Source organism: Ptychodera flava, chromosome 3 (assembly GCF_041260155.1).
Source record: "Ptychodera flava strain L36383 chromosome 3, AS_Pfla_20210202, whole genome shotgun sequence".
Classification (NCBI taxonomy): Eukaryota; Metazoa; Hemichordata; class Enteropneusta; family Ptychoderidae; genus Ptychodera; species Ptychodera flava.
This window is the reverse complement of record NC_091930.1, coordinates 6,786,184-6,809,180: the sequence shown is the minus strand read 5'-3', so window position 1 is coordinate 6,809,180 and position 22,997 is coordinate 6,786,184. Positions and strand designations below refer to the sequence as shown.

General features: G+C 41.1%; 2 protein-coding genes and 1 long non-coding RNA gene across 3 annotated transcripts; all 3 read right to left on the bottom strand.

The window, feature by feature from the left end:
* Positions 1 to 140: 140 nt before the first annotated feature.
* On the bottom strand, positions 141 to 1,406 carry LOC139130309 (carbohydrate sulfotransferase 1-like). The gene has a single exon (XM_070696065.1). The coding sequence runs from the start codon at positions 1,404 to 1,406 to the stop codon at positions 141 to 143; it is 1,266 nt and encodes a 421-aa protein (XP_070552166.1).
* A 4,251-nt stretch (positions 1,407 to 5,657) lies between these two features.
* LOC139129464 (uncharacterized) lies at positions 5,658 to 17,163 on the bottom strand. Its single transcript, XR_011551589.1, has 2 exons — positions 16,828 to 17,163; positions 5,658 to 7,908 (listed from the first exon to the last, which is right to left on the bottom strand). It is a non-coding gene; the product is annotated as an uncharacterized lncRNA (long non-coding RNA).
* Positions 17,164 to 21,603: 4,440 nt separating this feature from the next.
* Positions 21,604 to 22,806, bottom strand: LOC139130308 (carbohydrate sulfotransferase 3-like). The gene has a single exon (XM_070696064.1). The coding sequence runs from the start codon at positions 22,804 to 22,806 to the stop codon at positions 21,604 to 21,606; it is 1,203 nt and encodes a 400-aa protein (XP_070552165.1).
* Between the last annotated feature and the right edge of the window lie 191 nt (positions 22,807 to 22,997).

The window sequence follows — 22,997 nt, the reverse complement described above, 5'->3', positions numbered from 1 at the left end:
TATAAAACTGTTATGTCAATATACATCTTAATACATATTAATTGCCTGACACATTAAACATGTGCATTCGGGCAACCCTATTCTTTGACGTCGTTTCCCGCTTGGATGACGATTTTTTCTTCGCCAATGATGACGAAAAGTCAAAATACTTTGAAGTTTTGGATATCTCGAAGTTGATCTTCACTTTCCACAAGCTCGTAGCCCAGCCTTTCCATGACGTCACCACAGACAGCCTGTATTGCAATGACGTCATCATAATAAATACCATTCCTCCACGCGTGCACGACGGTGGTTGAATTTCTGCGCGTCTCCATGTTGTTGTCTGTGGCGCCCTCTTTCGACTGCGTGTGTTTTTGTACGGCTGTCCTGACACTCTCGTCAATATCGACGCCAACAAATTTATAAATATCCTCAACAATTCCCAGTGTATCCATGGCAACGTCTTCGTGTCTTAACAGAATTATCCTTCCTCTCAGCCACTCGGGCGGGTCTTCGATAACTCGCAGGTTTTCTCGGAACCTCGCGCAGTCGTAGTTGACGTTCTCTGGTGAAAGGTTGTTCAGTTTCGCGCCGGGCGGCCCTACCAGTTGTAAGTTCAGCAGGCTTTCGTTCCGCCTCCGTGGCGGAAATTTCATGGTTCGTCGCGACAGCGCCACCGCGCGCGGATCTCGAACAAGGAAAATTATCTTCAAGTTGTAGTTATGGGTAGTCACAAGCCTTTCCAAAAGTGCAACGCTGGTCAGTCGGATGACTTTGATGGCGATGTGATTGTAGAGTTGACACAGAACACTGAAGTCTTCGGTCTCCCTTCCGGTGCAGTCATTCTCGCTTCCACAGAAAAGACGTATGACCTTGCTGTTGAAAACGCCTATTTTCCAACTCATAAAGTTGCTGTGGACGAAGTAATTTGGGAAGTAGCACCCGTACAGATTCTGTAGGATCTCTACAGCGCATGCGTCGATCAGACTTTTTGGTATGGCGCCACTGCGCGCCATGAGGTGCACGGCACGAATCGGTTCAAAGATGTACATGATGTCGGGGTGTACGTTCAAAAACTGCCCGAGGAATGTGGATCCGTACCTTGCCTTTCCAACCAACAGAATCTTTACTCCTGATTCCGCTGACGATTCGTCTAAATCAGCCGCTTGTTCGCCCGTCGGTCGCAGAGGTCTCGACGCCTCGCGGAGATCTAGATCGCCATGGACGGTCGAAGAGTCGTCGCTGCCGTTCGAATTCCATGGGGTGAAACCATGAATCTGAGTAGGATGTCTACCAGCGATCGCTGAACCCTGGCCAGTGTAGGGGCACTCACATGGCATCCACGACATGAAGAGCAGCTTCGCTGTGACCAGGAAATAAGCTCCGCTGATGAAAATCGTGATTGCGGACAACCTTGTCCGTAGCATGATTAGCGATGTCCATAGAAGCTGGGCTCTTCGATTGTTTTCATGCCAGCTGTGACACGTGACAATAAATATTTGACGTTCGATATAAATATTGCCGGCATCGAACTGGACTGTTCCGCACAATCTACAGAAATATAAAGCGATTGTGATGGCAACATGTACGAACTCAGAGACGACAAACAGACAGGCAAGCTTCAATCATGTGGGAATTCTGTCATCACCGCGCAGTATGCCGGATATTGGTTCATACAGAAAAATGGAAATGTGAAATTAATTGTTCTGGACAAACTACGCCAGCCGCGTGAATATTTTTCACAATGCGGGCCACATATTCAAAATTGCAACAGATGGTGACGCTATTGCGCATGCTCAGTGTCGCACAATTACTAGGTTGATAATTACACGAAATGCAGTGTGACGAAAACCAAATCTTTAACCTCTGTGTTAAAGCTGCACTAGGCTGCGTTCACAAATAACGATTAGGGTGGACTGGAGGAATCGCGATTGAAATCTTTTTTTTTTTTCAGATTCCCCCCTCAATACCCTAAAAAATTTTCAAATGTCCCCCTCAATATGATGAAAAATTTTTAAGTCCCCCCAACTATCACAAGCCCACATATTTGTAAAGGATGTGTACGCAGAAAAAATTAAACACGTATTGCGGCGTTCCGCTCACAGGTGTTCAACACTACCTGCTATTAGCACTTTGTAAAGTCATATTCCTGAGACAAGTTCTTAAATTGATTTATCTTAAAGGCATCAGTGAACTTTTTGGATTTATCAATCCAAGCCAACTTGACTTAATCCAACTCTGGCCGGATCAATTGCTCGTGCCGAAGAGCACACAAAATGACAATCATGAGAGAGTGGGCAAATTGTGAATTCTGGCTAATTGCCATATTGTAAAAAAACTGAGCACAGTGACCTATCAAAATTTGTTTCAAAACTATAAGACATATATGAATTAGATGCAACTCATAATTGACAATACTGGAAAGTTACAATATTCCATCAAATAAATGTTTTAATCTTGGAAATGTTGGGTAAAATAATGGTAAATTTGGTTAAAAAATAATTCCATTTAGTCACATATTCTTTCATTTAGTCTTTACTGTTCAACATTTTACTTTTGTATTATTTTATGACGAGAATTTGAAAATTTAGAAAACAAGCATGGTGACCCTATCTTTTTTCTTTAATATTTGATTATTCTCATATGCCAGAATTCAAAAATCCGTAATAACTTTTCAAGTCTCCTGGTCTTTCATGTCTTGCTCTCTGGCCTGATCTTGGGTACATGTATATGTTTCACTGTCATGAGCGTCATTTGACCCAAACTCTTCTTAAACTACCATGTATAATTTTGACAATATTTTTGTTCAGTTTATACAACTGCGTTCTTGTTCTACTCCCTACAGCATGTTGAACTGTCGAGTATTCAGCTTGCTATCACAGCCTTTGTATGTGTATCATGCATTTGTATCACTGACAACTGACTGTCAGTCTGGACTCTAATTAAATTATCACCTAATACATATTTATATATAAAGGCTTTGTCAACAAACTGAATATTGTGTGTTTGAGCATGCTGTAGGGAGACAGCAAGAAACTGCATATATTGCATAGAAATATTGCAAAAATCACAAACAGTTGCAACTTCTGCCCACAGATACTAGGCTCAAGTTTGGTTTTTTATGACAAAGCACACGTTTAGATTTTTTCGAGATAAAAGTCATGAAATGTGACAAAGTGGTTCTAGATTTTGTTAAATTATTACAAACATTACAACAATTGGATGACATAAAAATGGTATTCACATTTCATTGAATTACCTACAAAAACTTGGAATTGGAAAATCTAAAACACAAAAGGGAACTGAAAAATTTTTCAAGTCCCCCCTCTAATACTCCAAAAATTTTCGAATCCCCCTGAATTCATCCAGCTCCCCTAAACGTTTTTGTGAACGCAGCCTTAATACCTGCTATATTATGGAAAGTAACCTCTGCTCGCTTGAGCTGACTCTGCAAGTTGCAGACTTTTTCCAAATTTCGAGCGAACTACAAATTCCCTGCGAATACAGTATGTCATCTTGAAGGGACTGTCACCTACCGCACTTCAATTGGTGTCTATTTTGAACATACGCATATGCTTGACGTTGATATTCAGACTGGGATCCGTCTTTAAGGGAGTATTCACTTTTTACAGTCAGGGGAACCGGCAAAATCCATGCCAGTCATCTCAGGCTGAAATTGTGGGGTGAGTGCAGGGTGGAGGGGTTATTATGTTTATTTTTCCAACCAGGCCCGGTGCCGATAGAGGGAGGGGGTCAATTAATTTTCAAAGATCCATCTTGTTAAAGGAGTTCACGCCTCAAAAATGAATAAACTTTTGTTTAAATTTTCCTCGAGCAAACTTTCAAACATTCTCTTCCCAAATCAAGAATAAAATCCGATTGGGGGGATTTTAATAAAACTAAGAGGGAGAAACATGCATTTAACCCATAAGCTTCAAAATGAGCCCGGATATGAGGTAGGTGAAAAGAACATTTTAAAATGTTGTGAAAGTTTGAGAATCAGAACATGTTTCTGAGGCGTGGTGCTTTCAGTTCATTCATATGTGATGATCCACGTTTTCATTCTCTTAAGTCAGCACACTTTGCTCTGAATACAGGGTCATGAATTTGCTGCCGTCATGGTAAGTCTATTTTTCCCGGGATGGGAACGGCCGATTCTTGGCACGACGTGGCTGAAGCGAGACACACCAGAAGTACAAGTTACGAGACTGAGACATGGCTTAGGCTATATTAACCCGTTGAGTGTTGATATTTTTTCGTGCCAAAATTTTAGTACAATATTTTATCAATTTTTCTGTATTTTTTTAAAATTATTTTGGGCCAAATGAACATCACATTTATTGACTACAGTTTTTTTATCAAAATTTTGGCAAAAATCTGAAAAAATAGGACAGGAATATATTCTATAAAGACAAAAATTGACTTTGGCGCTCAAAGGGTTGAACAAGGGTCCGTAATATCGCAAAACATCCTGCTTAATATCTGAAATTTTGGTATCAATTACTTCCATAAATCATTTGGGAAGTATAATGTATGGCTATACATAAATCAGATATCATATTATAAATTTATAATAAGTTTATATAATGTGCCATACCTAATACTGCAAATGGCGATACATAATTATGTAAAAGTTATTTCGAATTTTAGTTCAGTAAACGAAATGGAGCTCTCCTAACAACATCCATCCCTACTCCCGCGAAACCGCGACAACGAGCCTCTTTTGTCGTGTACGTGCATGTTACTTAGCAACGGACACTATGTGCCTGTATCAACTTATATGTCACCATTAGGCCATTGAAATTACCGACTATCCTCCCTGTGTCCTGCAGACTGAGAATTGCAAAAGTCGCGCATGTTTTGCGTCTGATGAAGGTAGTGTGCGTCTCGGAAGTGAAAGATGTACATTTTCGCTCCGCCTTTCCTCAATGAAACTTACTACCATTATCTTACCAAAAGAAGAATAAATATCATGGGTCAACATGCAAAGTCATGTATCAGAGAAGCAAATTACGTAACATTTACCGATATTTGAAATTAACACAGTTGGAACTAATTTGGGATAATTGTATTGTCACACTTTGCAAATTTCTCAAGAGTACTTGGTGTCATATAGCTGAATGATGCCCCAATATCGCAAATTACTCATAAAAACAATTGTGTAATATAAAAAGAAAAGCAGATGAGATAACATTTATAGATTAAATCGACATTACTTCACCATCCAATTATCCCAAATTATTTCCAATCGTTAATACCATATGGTCGCCACCCATATGTAAACTCTACGGGGAAATATTAAATTTTTGATTTTCGAAAAGCTAAGACAGAGAAATTTTTTCACACTCTAAGAGCTTTGAAGCGAGCCTTCACAAGTGGTAGATCAAAAAAGAAATGGAAAAGGTTGAGATTCCGTGTCCCGGAGGCGCGTTGTAGCTTAAGCGACAATGAACAAAATGTGTGAATACATCACTATTCATATATATGTTCGATCATTAAGTATATACGCAGGAAATACCACTGTGTCACGTATGGATGACGATAAAAAGGGTTTGGCAAGTATGGTTGAGAGAGAGAGAGAGAGAGAGAGAGAGAGAGAGAGAGAGAGAGAGAGAGAGAGAGAGAGAGAGAGTACGTGTGCAAGGGTGATCACAGTAATACACCCGTTATCAAATGAATTTTGTAAAGATCCAATTAGTGACAAAATTTATTCATAAAATACACAGGTTTATCCATACGCACAAAACAGCTGTTCACACTGTCCTATCTAACTCTGTGGAATCTAACTCTGTGGAATATGAGCACATTCTTTGTTTCTCAACTACAATAAAAAACGATACATAGAAATAGAAAACGAGATTCTGTACAAAGTTTTCTCGCTAGGGGTTGTACGTGTGCTAATGATATAAAAAAAACACTGACTGTACCACATTTCTTTACTTGCAATTGGTCAGTTAATTGGGACTCGCGTACCCATTGTCCATCGCCTTTTTATTCTAGAATACGTAATCAAGCGTATATTTATAATTCGATACGGTTGTGACGACAGGAGGTAGAAATAATTGTTTCGAGTTGTTTTTCAAACAAATCCAGGCTTGTTTGCACTTTTTAAAAGGAAATTTTTCTAATTAACTGTTAACGAATTTAAAAAAATTCACATAACAAAGCGATTTAGAAATTAATCATAACAAAATTATTTAGAAATCAATTTAAGAGCAAGCTCACAGTTACAGTCACATATGAGGATAAAAGAAATACAAGAGTTATTCGACGTTTTCAAATACCTCTTGAAGAACATCATACGGGTGTGGTGTATATATATGTAATTACTTTGAACTTAACATAAAATATTATATATATATATATATATATATATATATATATATATATATATATGATTGTCATGTCATGATTGTCATGATTTACCCTTGAATTTCAACTCTCGAGTGGCTGACTTTATTTTATATGTTTACTGTACCATCCATCATTACGTCGATGTTTACAAGAATACACGTTTTCGCTTGGTTCGCAACTTGACCTTGGGGTCATGGTGTTGGTGGGCATCCTTCGAAAAGCGTTCAACAAAAGTTTTGCTTGATATTTAAACTTCTCCTATCGACGGCTGGGGATTTAATAAAAGCGTGGACATGTCTGTGAGTTCGGATTCCCGGTCGATTAGCTTGTATCCAAGTTTCTGAATGACGTCACCGCAAGCGCCTTGCACGAGCTCGACATCGTGTATTCTGAGATCCGATCTCCAGGCTTGCGCGGTTTTCGTGGAGTTTCTCTTCGTGATCATGGAGCCTCTCGTCACTTCTTCTTTGCTCCGGGTGTTGTCAGATATCCACCGCAGTACGTCGTCGGTCGGCGTAACGCCGAACTGTTCGTGAAGATCCAGGGCCTTCTGCGTGACGTTCGCCACGACGTCTTCGTATCGCAGTACGGTGATTCTGCTCCTCGCCCTAGCCGTGGCGTTCTCCAACACGGCGATGTTGCGCTCCAGCCAGCCGCAGTAGTCGTGCACGTTGGACGGGTGCAGCTCCGTGGTTTTGTCGTTCACCGGCCTCGCGATGCCTAGTTCCTGCAACGTTCTGTAGCTGGAGTAGTGGAACTTGAAATGCTTGCGTGACGAGGCAACGGCCCTCGGATCGCGAACCAGTAGCACCACTTGCAAATCGAAACATTCTCGCTCCAAAAGCGGTACGATGTACCGAGGTCGTCCACGCGTATACTTTTTATTACCATGACGTCATAATTTGAGCACTCCTGTTTAAGACGTGAAATTGGAACATCTTTGCACTGTCTCCTTGATCGACATATCTTCTGCAAGGCCTTGCTTTCATAGATGGCTAGACCCCACCTTTGAATTTGATACGCGAAGTATGTCAAGAAATCACAATGGTAGAAGCTGTTTACTAATTCTGCCGACACATCCCCGCGATACGTTTCCGGTATCGCATCCATTTTCACCATATCTGGAATCACACGCAGCGGCTCGAACAGGTAGAAAACGTTCGGGTTCTGATTGAAAAGCTCACCAATGAAAGTGGAGCCAGTCCGTGCCTTGGCGGCGAGGAGCACGAGCTTCCGAGGAGTCGACGTCGGACAGGCCGGGTGCTGCTGCTCTGACGCCTCCCCATCGCTTGCAGCCGTGGCGTTTCCAAACCCGGGCAATATGCCACTCAACGCGTAGCTGCTTGCGTTGACTTGGTACGGCCGAATGTAGGCACCGCTGAAGAGGAACAAACAGGAGGCGACGATTACACATGCCAACAGAAACAGCAGCGGTTTTTTGGAGAATGGCTCCATCTCGACGGTCGCAGTTCCACGTCGTTTGCTGCCGGCCGCGTTCCTTCCAGAGGTCACTGGGAAGTGGCTGCGTCTCGCTGATAAGGTCTCTGTACCCCGTTCTGTGACATCATGTCAAGTCTAAATATAGTAGATAAAAAACATCCAATTAAGAATAACGAGCAGGTACACTGAAATGCATGTATAAATTAAGTACCAGCCTATTGTTAACAGTGAGGTGCCATATACACACAATATTCAATATGCATTGGCCGTGGTAAAAGTCACTGTATCCATCTATATTAGATACAGTCTATGATAGGACACCATATTGTAAATATGTCCCTGATGACGCAAAACAGCAATCTCACAACATTAGTTCCCCATGAAGATCTGCGGGGAGATTTTAAAGTATCATGTCTCTTATTAAGGTAATTTTTGTTCCATATGTTTGCGTTTAACTGAGCAGACTCAGCTATACTGCCCCCTCCCCGGTCGCTAATTTTTTCTCAGCAGCAATTTCAGGCCGGCAAACAACACGTTCACCCAACGATATACGCAACAGCCTATTGAGCACGAACGCGCCAGTCTGCTGAAATTTGCTCCGTCAATTTATTGTTTTGATATTGGGACTTGGAGCTAGTCTAGGCCATAGTCTGCCCCGCCCCAGGATTTTCAACTCTCTCAATATGTAAATTTATGAAAGACTTCCAAAATCCTTTGAAAGCTATGGTTCTGCCCCCTCCCCCTCGAAAGTTGGTCTGGCAACAGGCTTGCTGAGTTAATTAATTCTACCCGAAGGAAGGAACTGTACACGTAACGTATTGAATGTGACCTTAATATGCACCTTTATTCTTGTACACTCATCTCATACAGCGTCACTCAAAATGAAAGTTTGTTTGAAACTGTTTGAGTGAACCATCAACATAACTGGCTGTCATAGTGGCTGTCAGAGTTTAGCATCACTGTTATTCATGCCTGCTGTTAGATTTTGAAAACACCGTGACGGCAAGTTCTCGATCGGATTCGAACTCGCATCGTACGGCACCCAGTCGCCTAGCGAAGACATCACAGTCAAAACCGCTCTAGACTAAATCGCCACCCATCATAAAGAGTGGTTCATCAAACGAGCTATAGTTGTTACAGTTTTTTTCTGACTGCGACCGCTCCTCACGCTGTAAAGTTCAGGAAGCACCGCGGGCATGCGGACACACTCGCTATCATACATAGCGGCACACAAACGTTACTAAAGCAGCGACCATATCACTTAACTTCCATTAAGCAGTGTTTCACTTCAGATTGTAGAAATACCAAGGAGTATCATATACCCATGCCCATATTGCTACATCCTAGTGACGTTCAACGTAAAATATCAGCCGTGATATTTCACGGTAAACGTCGAGATATGCACGATGAACGTCATCAGTTTTAGAGTTTTCCCGAACTACATTAGCAGTTTGTTGGTAAACAACGTAAACAACAAAATGGCTGCCGCTCCCCGCCTGCGAAGCGATGTCGCCGACGTAAAAACTTGAAGGGCTTCGAGGAACACGGGTATTTCTGGTTGCAAAATACGGAAATATCACGTTGAGTCTTGAAATGTTTTCCCATGGTATTTTTGTGGTCAAGTTCTAGCAAACATTCTGCCGTTCGCACGGCGCCGGCACTGTGCACGGTCTCCACCGAATAGGTAGTGAGCGCGTGGCATGACAGCGATGTCGCGCGCGCGACGACTGTTGACATGGCAACTCTAAAGGTAAACTAACAAAATGGCGTCCCCTCTCCGCGCCGTACGACGATCCATGGATGTAAAAAATAGATAAATAAAATTTTACATCCATGGACGATCGAAATCAGGATAGATTTAAAGCTGAGCAGTTTTTGATCGGTTACAGTTGTAATAGCATATTGCACCTTAAAATGTTCCTTCTGTAGGACGATTTTGTATCCCAGTGTCTTTCTTCTTGGGTTTCATTGAGATATGGACGACTTGCAGCGATGTCGCGCGTGATTTTGACATCTTCGTCGTATACTTTATGAAGAAGCCTGTTCACAAACATTCTGATATTTATGCGCAGGGCGTAATAAAGTAAAGCCTCAAAATTAAAGTTTTTTTTGTTCTATTAGTAAAAATTCCCTAAAATTATGGGCATGGGTATATGATAAATCGGTTATTACCCAATATCGCCTGTTCCTTGTGTCGTATCAGCATTCATGTCATTTGTGCTGCGTCAGACACTCGACTTCGTCTCATGTCTGACGCAGCACAAATGACACTCATGCTGATACGACACAGGAACAGGCGATAATGGGTAATAACCTATGAGTATTCTCTTTCTATCATTATGCGTAACATTTTCTTTAAATCAATCCCTACTTCACCATAATAAATATAATTTTATGTGAAGCAAAAAAAACCAACAATATGACAAATAATCTTTGCTAATGCTGGAATACACGATTTTCTTTATTCGTCAGCGTCACCATCAAGACTTCTATCGGGTAAAGAAACCTTTTACGCTCTTTTCTGTTTATTTGTCAACATTTTTCTATTTTGTTGCCTGTTTGGTCTCATTTTAAAGCCGGTAGAGTGAAATTGTTGAGTTTTCACCGTCATTCTAGTGAAATCGAAAGCTTAAAGCCACGATAGCTGAGAATATCATACATTGTTTTCATGATTTTATTTTCAATATAATTGGTTCGTGTACATGTGCTAACTGAAGGACGTGTATATATATAGAAGTATCACTGCTCGCTGATTTGGACCATGCCTACTATATATAAACGGATGCCGCACTCATTGAATGGCGCACCCACGGAAAAGTACAAAATACGTAGTATTTCGCCCACATACACATCGTTATCATGCAAGAAAAAAGTATGATGCCATTTACTTTGAATGCACAACACACGATGGCCACTTTTTAATTTGTTGTTGTAATCTTTATTATCTCTGTCACACGATTATTATTGAAAATGGTGGGGAATCTAAAATGATGATAAACCGTTTGACACTTATGACAGTGTTATACGCTTTTTCAGTGTTTTATGGGTCTTATTAGACTTGGTTCAAGTCGGTGAATTTCTAAAAATAAAATCATTTGCAGTAGTTTCTCATGTGTCTCTCCTTTTTTTCATACAAACCTATTTGGAATTTGGCAGCCAAGGCCAGGTTTTCCTGGCGATTGAACATGTTACCTTTGAGTCTGCGCAGTCGTGAGTTAGTTTCCGCCGGATTCACCGTGATTCCGGGAGAAACTCCCCTGCATAGCGTTCCCCACTCATCGCGTTCACCCCACTCACGCGTTTCACATGGAAACAGAACACAAATCATCGCGTTAACCCCTCTCAAACGTTCCCTGTATAGCGTGCACCCCACTCATCACCGTCACCCCACTCAAACATTCACAAATCTCAGACTTGAACCAAGTCTAGGTGCAAGGGTGAAGCGGCCATTTGGAATTTAAAATCTCTTTTAATTTCTGGAATCCGGCAGAAACTAACTCACTCCTGCGCAGACTCAAAGGTAACGAGTTCTATCCGATAGGAAAACCTGACTTGGGCTGCCAAATTTCAGAAAGGTTTGTATGAAAGAGCAGAAACACCAGAGAAACCGATGCAAATTATTTTAGTTTTTGAAAATTCACCGACTTGCATCCATGCTTGAAGCGAATCTACTATCCAAAGTACAATTCCACATTTGATTACACAGTCGGGTCAAATCGCCAACGTCCCGACCGTCACGGACCGAATCACCGTGTTCACATTACTACGGCCAGACGAATCCGATCCATGGAGGCACTCCTGAAATGGCATCGGTGCCCGAGAGCACGACATCATAGCACCGATAACAATCTGTCGGAGGTCGCAGGACCGTGGGCGCACAATAGGGATTACTACAATCTGATTAAAATTAGGTGTAGAGTTACGGCGTGGCGGTATCGCAGCAAGAGAATACCGCGTAACGAAAGACGTCGCCATACTCTACACCTGATTTTGATTTTAAAGCTACATAGGCTGTATCTTTTGGCCATTTTTTCAGAACTTTTGTTTTGTGATTTCCTTACAGTTTCTGCATTGAATCCCTAAACTGTAATTTAATGTCAAGTACAATTTAGGATATCAACATAACCTATATGAGTATAATCTACATTGTTGTTGTTGAAAACAATATTCAAGTCCTGTCTAGAATTCATTTGTAAACAATAAACAATGATCACTACACACACGCAAGCTGTGTTGACAAAAAGAATACTCGAAATTTCAGCATGACGAACGGATTAGGGTCAGACATGGTAGTTGATATAAAGAAGCCGAATACTGAAAAACTTGCCACAAGTTACAGCCTATGTCCCTTTATTCAGATTGTGGATTGCTCGATGACGAAGCATTTGCATACACTGTGCGGGAGTTTTGAATTCTCATGCGACATCGCTTTGACTGTATGATAAATGTGAATAATTATGATGGGCACTCTCGTGACGTATGATGCAAATAGGGGTCAAATGGTCGTACAGAAACACATTTTGAAACGTATGCGTTCTCCGACAAAAAAAGGAACATTTTTTTTCAGTTTATTTGCAACTCAAGATTAGTCGCTATATATTCAATGACAATGAATGCCTGAAACATGACAAAATTGTGTGATTCTGAGACCAAACATGGCAGGTCCGATCATGTAGCTCCCTTGTCCGATCGATAGCGTGGCTTTGTTACACTTGCATAGATGTACGATAATCTGGCTTTTATAGGGGAAGGTGCTGATGAAGGTCGTAGACTATACATGTATTTTTGCGGATTAAAATGTCAGACTGAGGTCAAAACACTTATTATGACTGAACGACCCACAGTGTGCCCGCTGTCCTACTCGTCAGCAGCTGGCGTCGCTGCCAGTTTGGCATACGATATTGGTTACTGCTTTTGCGAGCGTGAAATAGCGTTTATTACAAAATTAGGCTCGCCACGGCGCAAATAAATTATCTGCACGAGATGATCGGACAAGCGAAAATTTCGGCTTTTCTGTGCGGATGATAACTTTACTATGTTAAAAATTGACTGCTGTACTATGTACGTGGTCACTAATTTCACCTAGTACATAAATTATTATTTCAATCATTATGTAACTTAAATTTATGGAACATGAATATTATCACACCGTTGAATCACGTGTCTCTGATAAGGAGACAATATTTTTATCAACTTTGCAAGCATGGTGATGTCGTTGGAGACGATTTCAATGTCAGCGCCGGATTTTACGGCTAGCATGTCGTCCTCGATCCGACTGGGAGTGTATGCAGCACTGCCGTTGATTCAGTGACAGGCAATAGGGGCGAAGTACACAGACAACTCTTCTAATGCTTGGTTCAAATCCATTTATACGTAACCATACAGTTAGAAAGAACTACCATCATTACGTAACCAATGTTGCAGAAACCGGTTTTAAAAATTCAGCGCTCTCCGATATTTATGCATATTCAACAGGCGTGGTTGTAAAATCTTGAGACCGAAAATCGCGCGATAATTTCAAGCGGCGGGCTGGGGAGTAAATGAAATCGAAGCCTTACCTTTACCAGGCGGAGAAATTACGTCCAACGATTTTCCGACGTTTCATGTTTCCGAACAATTAAACCGCTGTCTTTATTTGCCTGTATACAAAGCCCATCAAGCGATTTGTTGTAACAGCAACGGATTTGAGCGCTGCCTTATTTACATAGCTACAACATCTGTGACGATCGCTACACTATGGTGCTACCAATGGCTACATCAAACATCTGTAATTAAAGTCACGCTGACCTTTGGCATGTACGCGAAGAAGCTGTGTCAACACGTATACACTTCCATGCTTCTATGGTAACCGTAGTGTTTTGTCACAAATGACTGGAATTTTACAAAAAGCACCGCCGGAGAAAGAAAATGCATAAAGATTGCATATGATTTCTACTGCTTAATTTTTTCACTGCAACTGGCCACACCCTTTGAGACCATACACCCAGCCTCTGATTATTATCGTTACAGCATTGGTACCATGGATTACCCTGCTCTCGATTGATCTCATTTAAGGTTTATTAATAATGAATTTACAGTCGTTGCTATGGTCCTCCCCATGACCTACCCTTGATTTGGTAAAATCTCTAAGCATTGTGATATCCACGTGATACATCGTAGTTGCATACGAATTCGTATACACACGAAAAGCCATAGACTTGGTTCAAATCGATGAATTTATAAAAAAAAATACAATCATTTAGGCCAAAAAAATATTGATTTGTTTTCTGGTCAGCGCGGGCATCACTTCAAAGTGTGCGCGTCAACTCTTTTTCCCCCCTTTTTTAATTTGCCCCTATGGAAAAAAGGGGAAAATGTATCAAATTCCACAAAAAAAAAAAAACTGAAATAAAAAAATCGCGTCACCGCATCATTTTTGCCACATGTCAATGACCAGAAACAAACCTATTATTTTTTGGGCCTTATAATTGTTTCTCTAGTGTCACACCTGTTTCATACGAACCTATTTGGAATTAGGCAGCCCAGGCCAGGGTTTCCCAGCGATTGACTGAATGCGTCACTTTTGAGTCTGCGCAGTAGTGAGTGAGTTTCTCCCGGGAGAAACTCCCCTGTATAGCGTTCACCCCACTCATCGCGTTCACCCCACTCACGCGTTTCACATGAAAACAGAACGCAAATCATCGCATTCACCCTCCACTAAAACATCAACAAATCACAGAAAAGCCTAGAAAAGCCAGAGTTTTTGTCGGGATGCCCCTCACAAGGCCAAGGTGTGTAAAGGCTAAGCCAGGGTTTTACGAGAAGTAAAGAGCTCAACACCTTTTACTAATTGTAATAAAGACAATGGAGCACGGGGTAATCAATCGTTTGATGTGGCGGCTTAAAATTTCCATTGTGCAGTCAAAATGAAATTTTTTTGTTATGTATGTGTAAAAAAGTCCATATATTTGTAGTGAAAGACCATAGACCCTCGAGAAAAAAAAAAAAATATAGAACTTAGAGAGTCTAGAACAGCGAACAAGACCTGGAACTCCATGCAAAACTATTGCTTCCAACCGAAAGCCTGTGAGTCAGCTTCATTTATGACAGCATTGCGGCTCATGACAGCACTGCGATCCAGACTAGACTGGCCCATGTCTCTAAACGCTGCATTGCCTTCACCACGGACCTCTTGTTTCAAAGTTAATTCCATGCCTTCACTGACGGTGACTCCAAAATAATTAATATTACTTCAGTTTGCTTTCAATTTACTTTGTTTTGATATCTATATGCCCACAGACCAGGGATAAGTCTCGATCAAGACTGTGGTCGGTGACAGATTTGCAAAACTGGCCTGGCGCTGAACGACAACTCTATGCGAAAATCGGGCCGTCTCCAGAGTCTCTGAAGTCTGGAGGGCCTGGTTTTACACCGTCTGTCCATAGACTCTCGAGTTTTTCTCGAGGGTCTATGGTCTGTCCCAGTACCTGTTTACCATCATTAATAGATACAGTACTCTACATAAACAGACACGTTGAAAGGTTTGATAATTTTGTATGGTTAGGCGTCGTCAATTATAAAAGTTGACACACTAGAAACGCAATTCTTTACTTTTGGTATCAAGCCCTCCTTCCCCCCTAAAGACGAAATTCCTTGATGAGAAATGTGTTTCAGCAATGCTGTGCCATTTGTGTAGAGAATGCCAGCTTATGCAAAATCTACACATTGATACAAAGAAACTGTCAACGTTCTCAGAAGTCCATATTCTTCTGTCAATGTGCAATTTATATTTTTTGTTTTTACGTTGTAATTTTAGTCCCATTTTTTATCGGAGCTAGTAATGCGTAGAAGTCGTATAATTACATTAATTTGAGTCCCCTCGTTTAAAACCACACCGGGATATGTGTCCCGCGTTTGCATTTTCATTCTTCTCTTCTGTCGAGTTTCTCTCTTCCGTTCTTCTTTCTTAAAGTCGTAATTAAGATATCGCAGTTGTTAAGGTATCACGGTCTGATATTTTATTTTTTGTCACTGCAGAATCCCTATTGGGATTTTGAAACACGCACCCCCCAAAAAACAAACAAAACAAAACAAAACAAAAAACAAAAAAAAAACGCGCACACACACAAATATAGGGATTATGCTTCTAGTGCGCCAGCACTGATGATCACCATCCCTTTTTAAATGTTTTTCGGCATCAATATTTTCTTATAAAAATTGCTGACCCTAGAAACTATGGAGGAACAAAGGAGAACCGTGGCCTCTCCATCCAGCTGGTGGGTGGAGGGCCGGTGAACAAACCTTTAAATTCTCCACTGGATACAGCTGTGTCTGTACAGTGTTCGTGTGTCAAACAGGTGGCCACAACAACAGAATAAGGGGAAAAAATTAAGTAATTATGTAAACCTCCGTACCGAAGTCCTCTGAATACACGCCTGAAAGCTTATCCGTCTGATATACGTCTCCTGTATCAATACTACTCTCAACTACTCTTTATCAGAGACCGATCAGAGCTTATAACAGATATGATCAGTCGTCGCGCAGCGCATTTCTCATATGCTGATACAAAACCAACTGAAACAGGGTCCTGCACCTGGCTACGGTCACTCCACAAAGTGGAGTGACCGTGACCATGGAGGTAGGAAGAGACTTCCCACCTCCATGCCGTGACCAAGCCTAAGTAAGACGTTGAACGTCTGTGTTGTGACGATGCGATGTTTTCAATTGTTGCAACAGGGAGTAACGTTTGTGCGCGGAAGTTTAGCCGAGCAACTTTTTTTTTTCCAATGTGCAGGCGACTTTACACACAACACCAGTCACTGCTTTCGAACACCTACCAACTCAAAATGGCATAAAATCAGACAAATTTGAGAACACTGAACAATGTGTTCGTGATAGTTGTCCCAGTGGAGACATTTTACCGTGACGTGTACACAACATGTACACGTGTACACACCAGAGCATGGAGCTCACAAACCCTTTTAGCTCCAATGCTGCCCTGCAGGGTTCAGTGAAGTTCCCTGCAGAACTCATTCGGCAGTGAGTTCATTACACAAGAAAAAAATGTCGACTCACCGGACACTTCGTCGGTTGGGAGATAACTGTAAGATGGAGCAGGGTCGATTGTGTTCCCCTGCAAAGGTAAATCCGGTGACTTTAATACCTTGACCAGTGTGCCTGTCGAGGGACGGTCATCAACTGAAGGACATGTACGGGTCACAGGAGCATCTCCGTTTGCATTGCGTTGCGTAATGTGATTGCAAACACTGAATATTCGGCATTGATCTTAATCCGTTTTCGCCGATTAGTATGCCGACGAAAATCCTAATCTCCTACACTGAATGATGATGGAATGATAAAAGCAGAAAGGAGCCCTGGGAAGAGACAATGGAATGACGACATTTTTGAGGAAAGAAGTATGGAAATTTAAAAGGCGGGAGTCCATCACTTTAGAAGAGAAGTGTGTTCTAGCAAATTTAGACGGCAGAATTCGCGATTTTATTATATATAGTGAAATTCAGGACGTGAGTTTCACAAAGGATCGCACACACAAAGAAGCCATAACATAAAAATATGTTTTTGTTATCGCATATATCGACTTGTTAGGCCTGCAAAATGTGTGTCGTTATAATCATGAAAAAAAAAATTAAACCCATGTGATAACTTGCTCGTGTAATCTGTATGGAGCCCTCTACAGTTCAGGGACGTTCAAGAATACATCTTCTGAAAATTAAAGCTGCTAAATATCTCCGCAATGACAGAGCTGAATATTTGCTAAATATCTCAAAGTTGGCTATTTTGGCAATGTAGGGGATTCCCTACGAGTCCCAGGAAGTACCGGCAATAAGTCATCTTCATCACGTCACTGATGTTAACAGGTTGTGATTAAAAGGAAGCATGTGTCGATTTTTTTTAAGGAAACTGGTTGAACTTCAGCGACCACAGTATCTTTCAATACCTGTCATTTAGGCTAGTTAACTTCTAGACTTGGTTCAAGTCGGTGAATTAAAAAAATAAATAATTTGTTATAGTTTCTCTTGTGTCTCTCCTATTTCATATAAACCTATTTGGAATTTGGCAGCCCAGGCCAGGCTCTCCTAGCGATTGAACGCCCTAACTTTGAGTTAGATTCGAGTTAGATTCTGTCGGATTCAAGGTGAAACTCCCACGTATAGCGTGCACCTCTCTCATCGCCTTCTCCGCACTCACGGGTTTCACATGAAAACAGAACACAAATCATCACGTTCATCCGACTCAAACATTCACAAATCACAGACTTGAGACAAGTCTAGTTATTCCTGCTGACACGGGGATCTTCTAGATTTCATTTCATCCTCGGCAGCTTGTAACTGCCGGTAAATGCGGTATGAAAGCCGACAGAGGTCGCTCAGTCATGGCGGCGTCCATACATCTAGCCTGTAGGGCCAATAGATAGATAGATATTTATTATAGTGACTAGTGACATTACACCAAGCCTCAACGGGCTTATTAGTCACTTTTAGAAAGTGGTACAATTTCATATGAGGGACTGTGCCCAAATACATGAGAAAAGAAAACATTACAAAGATTACTTGTCTTATATTATTATAGTGGGAAAAAGGTCAATGACAAAGGTTAATTCTTATCGTTTTTCGTATAATATGGATTGTCTTTTCCCATAAGCCCTGGCGATAAATTTCGCCGTGCTTCGACTAATGTTTTTAATTAAGTGTTCCAGTTTCTGTGTATCAGTAAGATCTTGGAAGCCATCGATATGATTTCTAGCAATACCAAATAAATTCTCACGATATCCATTGTATAAAGAACAATGTATGAGAAAATGAATTTCATCTTCAACAGCATTTTGTTCACAAAACATACACTTTCTGTCCTGTAAAGCTTCCCCTCTGAATCTTCCTGTTTCTACCCGTAATGGTAAAATTCCAAATCTAAATTGAGCCAAGAAAGAACGTGTACTACGATCCAAGTTACATGACAAATATGACTCCCTTCCATAAAGTGATTTGAATTGTCTGTAGGTACGTAATTTTGGTATATTACTTATATTGTTTGACCACGAGTCTGCTGCTTCAACATGGAGTTTCTCTTTTAAAGTACGAATATCACAAAGACCTCCATTGTCTAGAACATCAATGTCTACAGAATCAAAAATTTCATTCATTTCGAAACTCCAATTATTTACACATAACGAGTTGTCCCACATGAAAACACGCTTACATAATCTATTGTCATCCATTTTCCACGTTGCACATTTCACTTGAACTTTGCGTGGACGTTTTCCACCTTTCTCTGCTTTCATTTACCGCCATCCGTCCATAAACCAACCAATCCTTGTCCAAAGTAGCTTATCTTATAGCATTAAAGTTCCATAGACCATAGGGTGTTGTTTTGACGTAAAATTCTGGGATTTTTGAAGAGTCGATGTAATGAATATGTTGCTACTGGGAAACAGCGCCCTCGTTATATGTAGGGCCAATATTTCGGCAGATCGTCAACGTAGCCGACACGAACACGAAGTCCGGCTACCAAAAACTATGAAAAATAGTAAAGAATGAGCTACAAAATCACTATTAGTTTTAAGTTGCAGGTAGAACAAGTCTGTGCCTTTGTATAAAATACTATAAAAATAGTAGAAAGTGAGCAACCAGCTGAAACTTAGTCGAGGAGACCTTAACCGCATATCATTTGCATCTCATCACAATAAGTGGAAATTTTTACAAACTTAAAGATGTTATCTTCTCTCTCAATCATGCATACTTTTCCAAATCATTTAAAGTGAGAATCGAAAAGATTGGTATGCTTAAAAGTACATTTTCAAAATTTATACAACTAGACTATGAAGTTGTCCGACATGGGAGATATGTTAGACTTCACTGATGAATTCCCGGGAATTATGGAAAATCTACAGTTCTGTGTCTAAGTACAGGTTTCCATGACGTGGCGTTAGAAAAGCACCATGATGGTACGGTAGCATTTATTTCTATACTGGCTGAGCAAATGCAAAGTTTGTCATCCGTCAATACACTGTCTCTCTCTCGGGAGATAAAATTCCCTTGTAATGTGCAGAAAGAAAGTGGCATTATATTCCCCAGAGTGGCGTTGGTCTTTGACGTACGGATTATAACATTAAAAGCAAAAGACTTGAAAATTCAAAACGTAAGTACTGTTTTCAAAGTAACATTCTGTCGCAGAATCAGGGTTAGGTCTGTAGACTCAAACTGGTCTTGCTTCTTCAAGCTTTTTATGCAAATCGTCAATTCATAGCAAAAAGGCCCAGCTAATTAACTCCCAAGAGCACATTTGGAATCCCCATGCCGTGAAGTTTGTGAATATCTATAGTATCGATAACACAGCTTGAGCCTTATAGATGACCAAAGGTAATGTAAGTTTAAAAGGAGGGGTCGTGGGAACTGAGCTCAAAGGCGGTATGGGCCCCATAAAACAAATGTTAACACTATGTCCAGGGTACGTTTGCGATTGATGAAAGTCAAACATGTTTGTCATAACATATACACATATAGCTATTGTAAATGTAGCATCGGTGTTGACGTCATGCAAGCAACGTATTCCACGCATGGTATCTGGATGATCTAAATATCGTGAGTGGAATACGAGGTTTGCACTCAAGAAAGTCGCACAGGCGCGGTTCCGACGACGCCTTTATGAATCTAGATCGAGCCAATGCATATTTGAGACACGTATTGTGAGTATGATACGAAATTAAACCGTCCGTCCGAAGTTTAACACGGACGATCTGTGACATATCGATATGCCTATTATCGCAACACGTGTCCTTACACTTATGTGAGCATTCATGAGGAATTTGCGAAATGTATGTAAACAAAAGCCGCTAAGAACACCACAGCTTGCGCAGTAAAAATGGCTTGTCGTTCCCGAATACGTTCATATCTAAACAGAGTGTCTGCCTTAGACTTGGTTCAAGTCTGCGATTTGTGAACGTTTGAGTGGGGTGAACGCGATGATTTGTGTTCTGCTTTCATGATGTGAAACGTGTGAATTGAGGTGAACCTACTGTCTATGGGTAAACGCGATGAGTGGGGTGCACGCTACACTGGGGAGTTTCACCAGGAATCCGGCAGAAACTAACTCGCTGTTGCGCAGACTCAATGGTAACGCTTCAATTGCAAAAACAAAAAACCTGGCCTTGGCTGCCAAATACCGAAAATGTTTGTATGAAATACGAGAGACACATAAGAAACAATTATAAATGATTTATATTTTTTTATTTTTTTATTTCACCGACTTGAACCACTTCGATCTTTGCCCATCAAATGTTTTCACATTTAAAATCCTGTGAAGGATTAGTGTAAGTACAGGGATCGGGAACATCTTATGGGGAACATATTGAACCGGATTATGATACCCAACAACCTGGCCACTATTGTATTGAAAGCTATTTTACTATAATCGTGCGTATGTCTGTCTGTGTGTATATGTGTTCATCTGTATGGATGTATGTATGTGTGTGTGTATGTATGTATGTATGTATGTATGTATGTATGTATGTATGTATGTATGTATGTATGTATGTATGTATGTATGTATGTATGTGTGTATGTGTGTATGTATGTATGTGTGTGTATGTTTGTATGTATGTATGTATGTATGTATGTATGTATGTATGTATGTATGTATGTATGTATGTATGTATGTATGTATGTATGTATGTATGTGTGTATGTATGTATGTATGTATGTATGTATGTATGTATGTATGTATGTATGTATGTATGTATGTATGTATGTATGTATGTATGTATGTATGTATGTTTTTAAGTAAGCGTGTGACCAAATTGAATGCAGAATGTTTATGTTTAATGTTTTACAATCCTCATTTCAAGGGCAGTGGATTTAATAGTGATGCAGACGTGTTGATGAGTTCAGATTCCCGCTTAATAAGTTTGTACCCAAGTGTTTGCATGACGTCATTACAAGCGCTTTGTACCAGTTTTACATCGTTCATGCTTAAATCTGACCTCCAGGCTAGCGCCGTACTTGTCGAGTTTCTTTTTGTCGCCATGGATCCCCGCTCTACGTGTTCATCACTGTGGGTATTGTCAGCGATCCACTTGAGAACGTTTTCGGTTACTCTGCTTCCAAATATTTTGTAAAGTTCCAAAGCCTTCTGAGTCACGTTTGCCACGACGTCCTCGTATCGTAACACGACAATTCGTCTCCTCGCCCGCGATTGGGCGTTTCTTAAAACAGCCAGGTTGCGCCCAAGCCACTTGCAGTAGTCGTGCACGTTGTCCGGGTGAAGTCGGGTGGTGGTATCGTTCAAAGGTTTGGCGATACCGAGCTCGTACAAAGTTTCGTTCGCTCGGTTGCGATATTTGAAGTATTTTCTGGACGAGGCGACTGCCCTTGGGTCACGAGCGAGCAGTACCACCTTGAAATCGAAACACTCTTGCTGGAGCATCGGCATCAGGTAGTTCAGATCTTCAACGCGTATGCTTTTAATAACCATGACTTCGTACTTTAGACATTCCTCTTTGAGGTCAGAAATTGAGACATTTGTGCACCGTTTGTATCGTTTACATATCTTCTGCATAGCATTGCTTTCAGAGACAGCAAGATACCACCTTGGAATATGATACACGTAGTAGGTTAAGAAATCACAATGGTAGAAGCTGTTCAGTAATTCTGCCGACATATCCCCGCTGTAAGTTTCCGGTATTGCATCCATTTTCACCATATCCGGAACCACTCGCAGCGGCTCGAACAGGTAGAAAACGTTCGGGTTCTGATTGAAAAGCTCGCCAATGAAAGTGGAGCCAGTCCGGGCTTTGGCGACGAAGAGTACGTGCTTTCGAGGCGTCGACGTCGGACAGACCGATGGTTGCGGCGGCGCCTCCGTCCCGGTGTCGTGCGAGGACGTGGTATTTCCTGATGATACAAACGAGCGACTCAATGCATAGCCGTTCGCGGCGACACGACAAGGGCTCGTCCAGGCTCTGCTCAAGAGAATAGTGCTGGAAGCGATGACGAGACAGGCTAAGAAAAACAGCACAGGCTTTTTGAAGGTTGACTCCATCGCTTCGTATACTCTTGTGAATCGATCTGAAAGTCCCGTTGGATATAGAGTCTTTGCGCATTCACCGTTAAGAATGTACATATCCGATGTGTGTGCAAATCGAAAAGTGAGACTGTGTCGTTTAAATTTATTTATGTTGGTGTCAACAGCTGCTAGAAGTATTAATCACCTTTGTACTCGAGATAATTTAC

What these genes read in the sequence shown, in the direction of transcription:
- LOC139130309 (XM_070696065.1), bottom strand. Translation starts at nt 1,406, where the DNA reads ATGCTACGGACAAGGTTGTCCGCAATCACGATTTTCATCAGCGGAGCT.
- LOC139130308 (XM_070696064.1), bottom strand. Translation starts at nt 22,806, where the DNA reads ATGGAGTCAACCTTCAAAAAGCCTGTGCTGTTTTTCTTAGCCTGTCTC.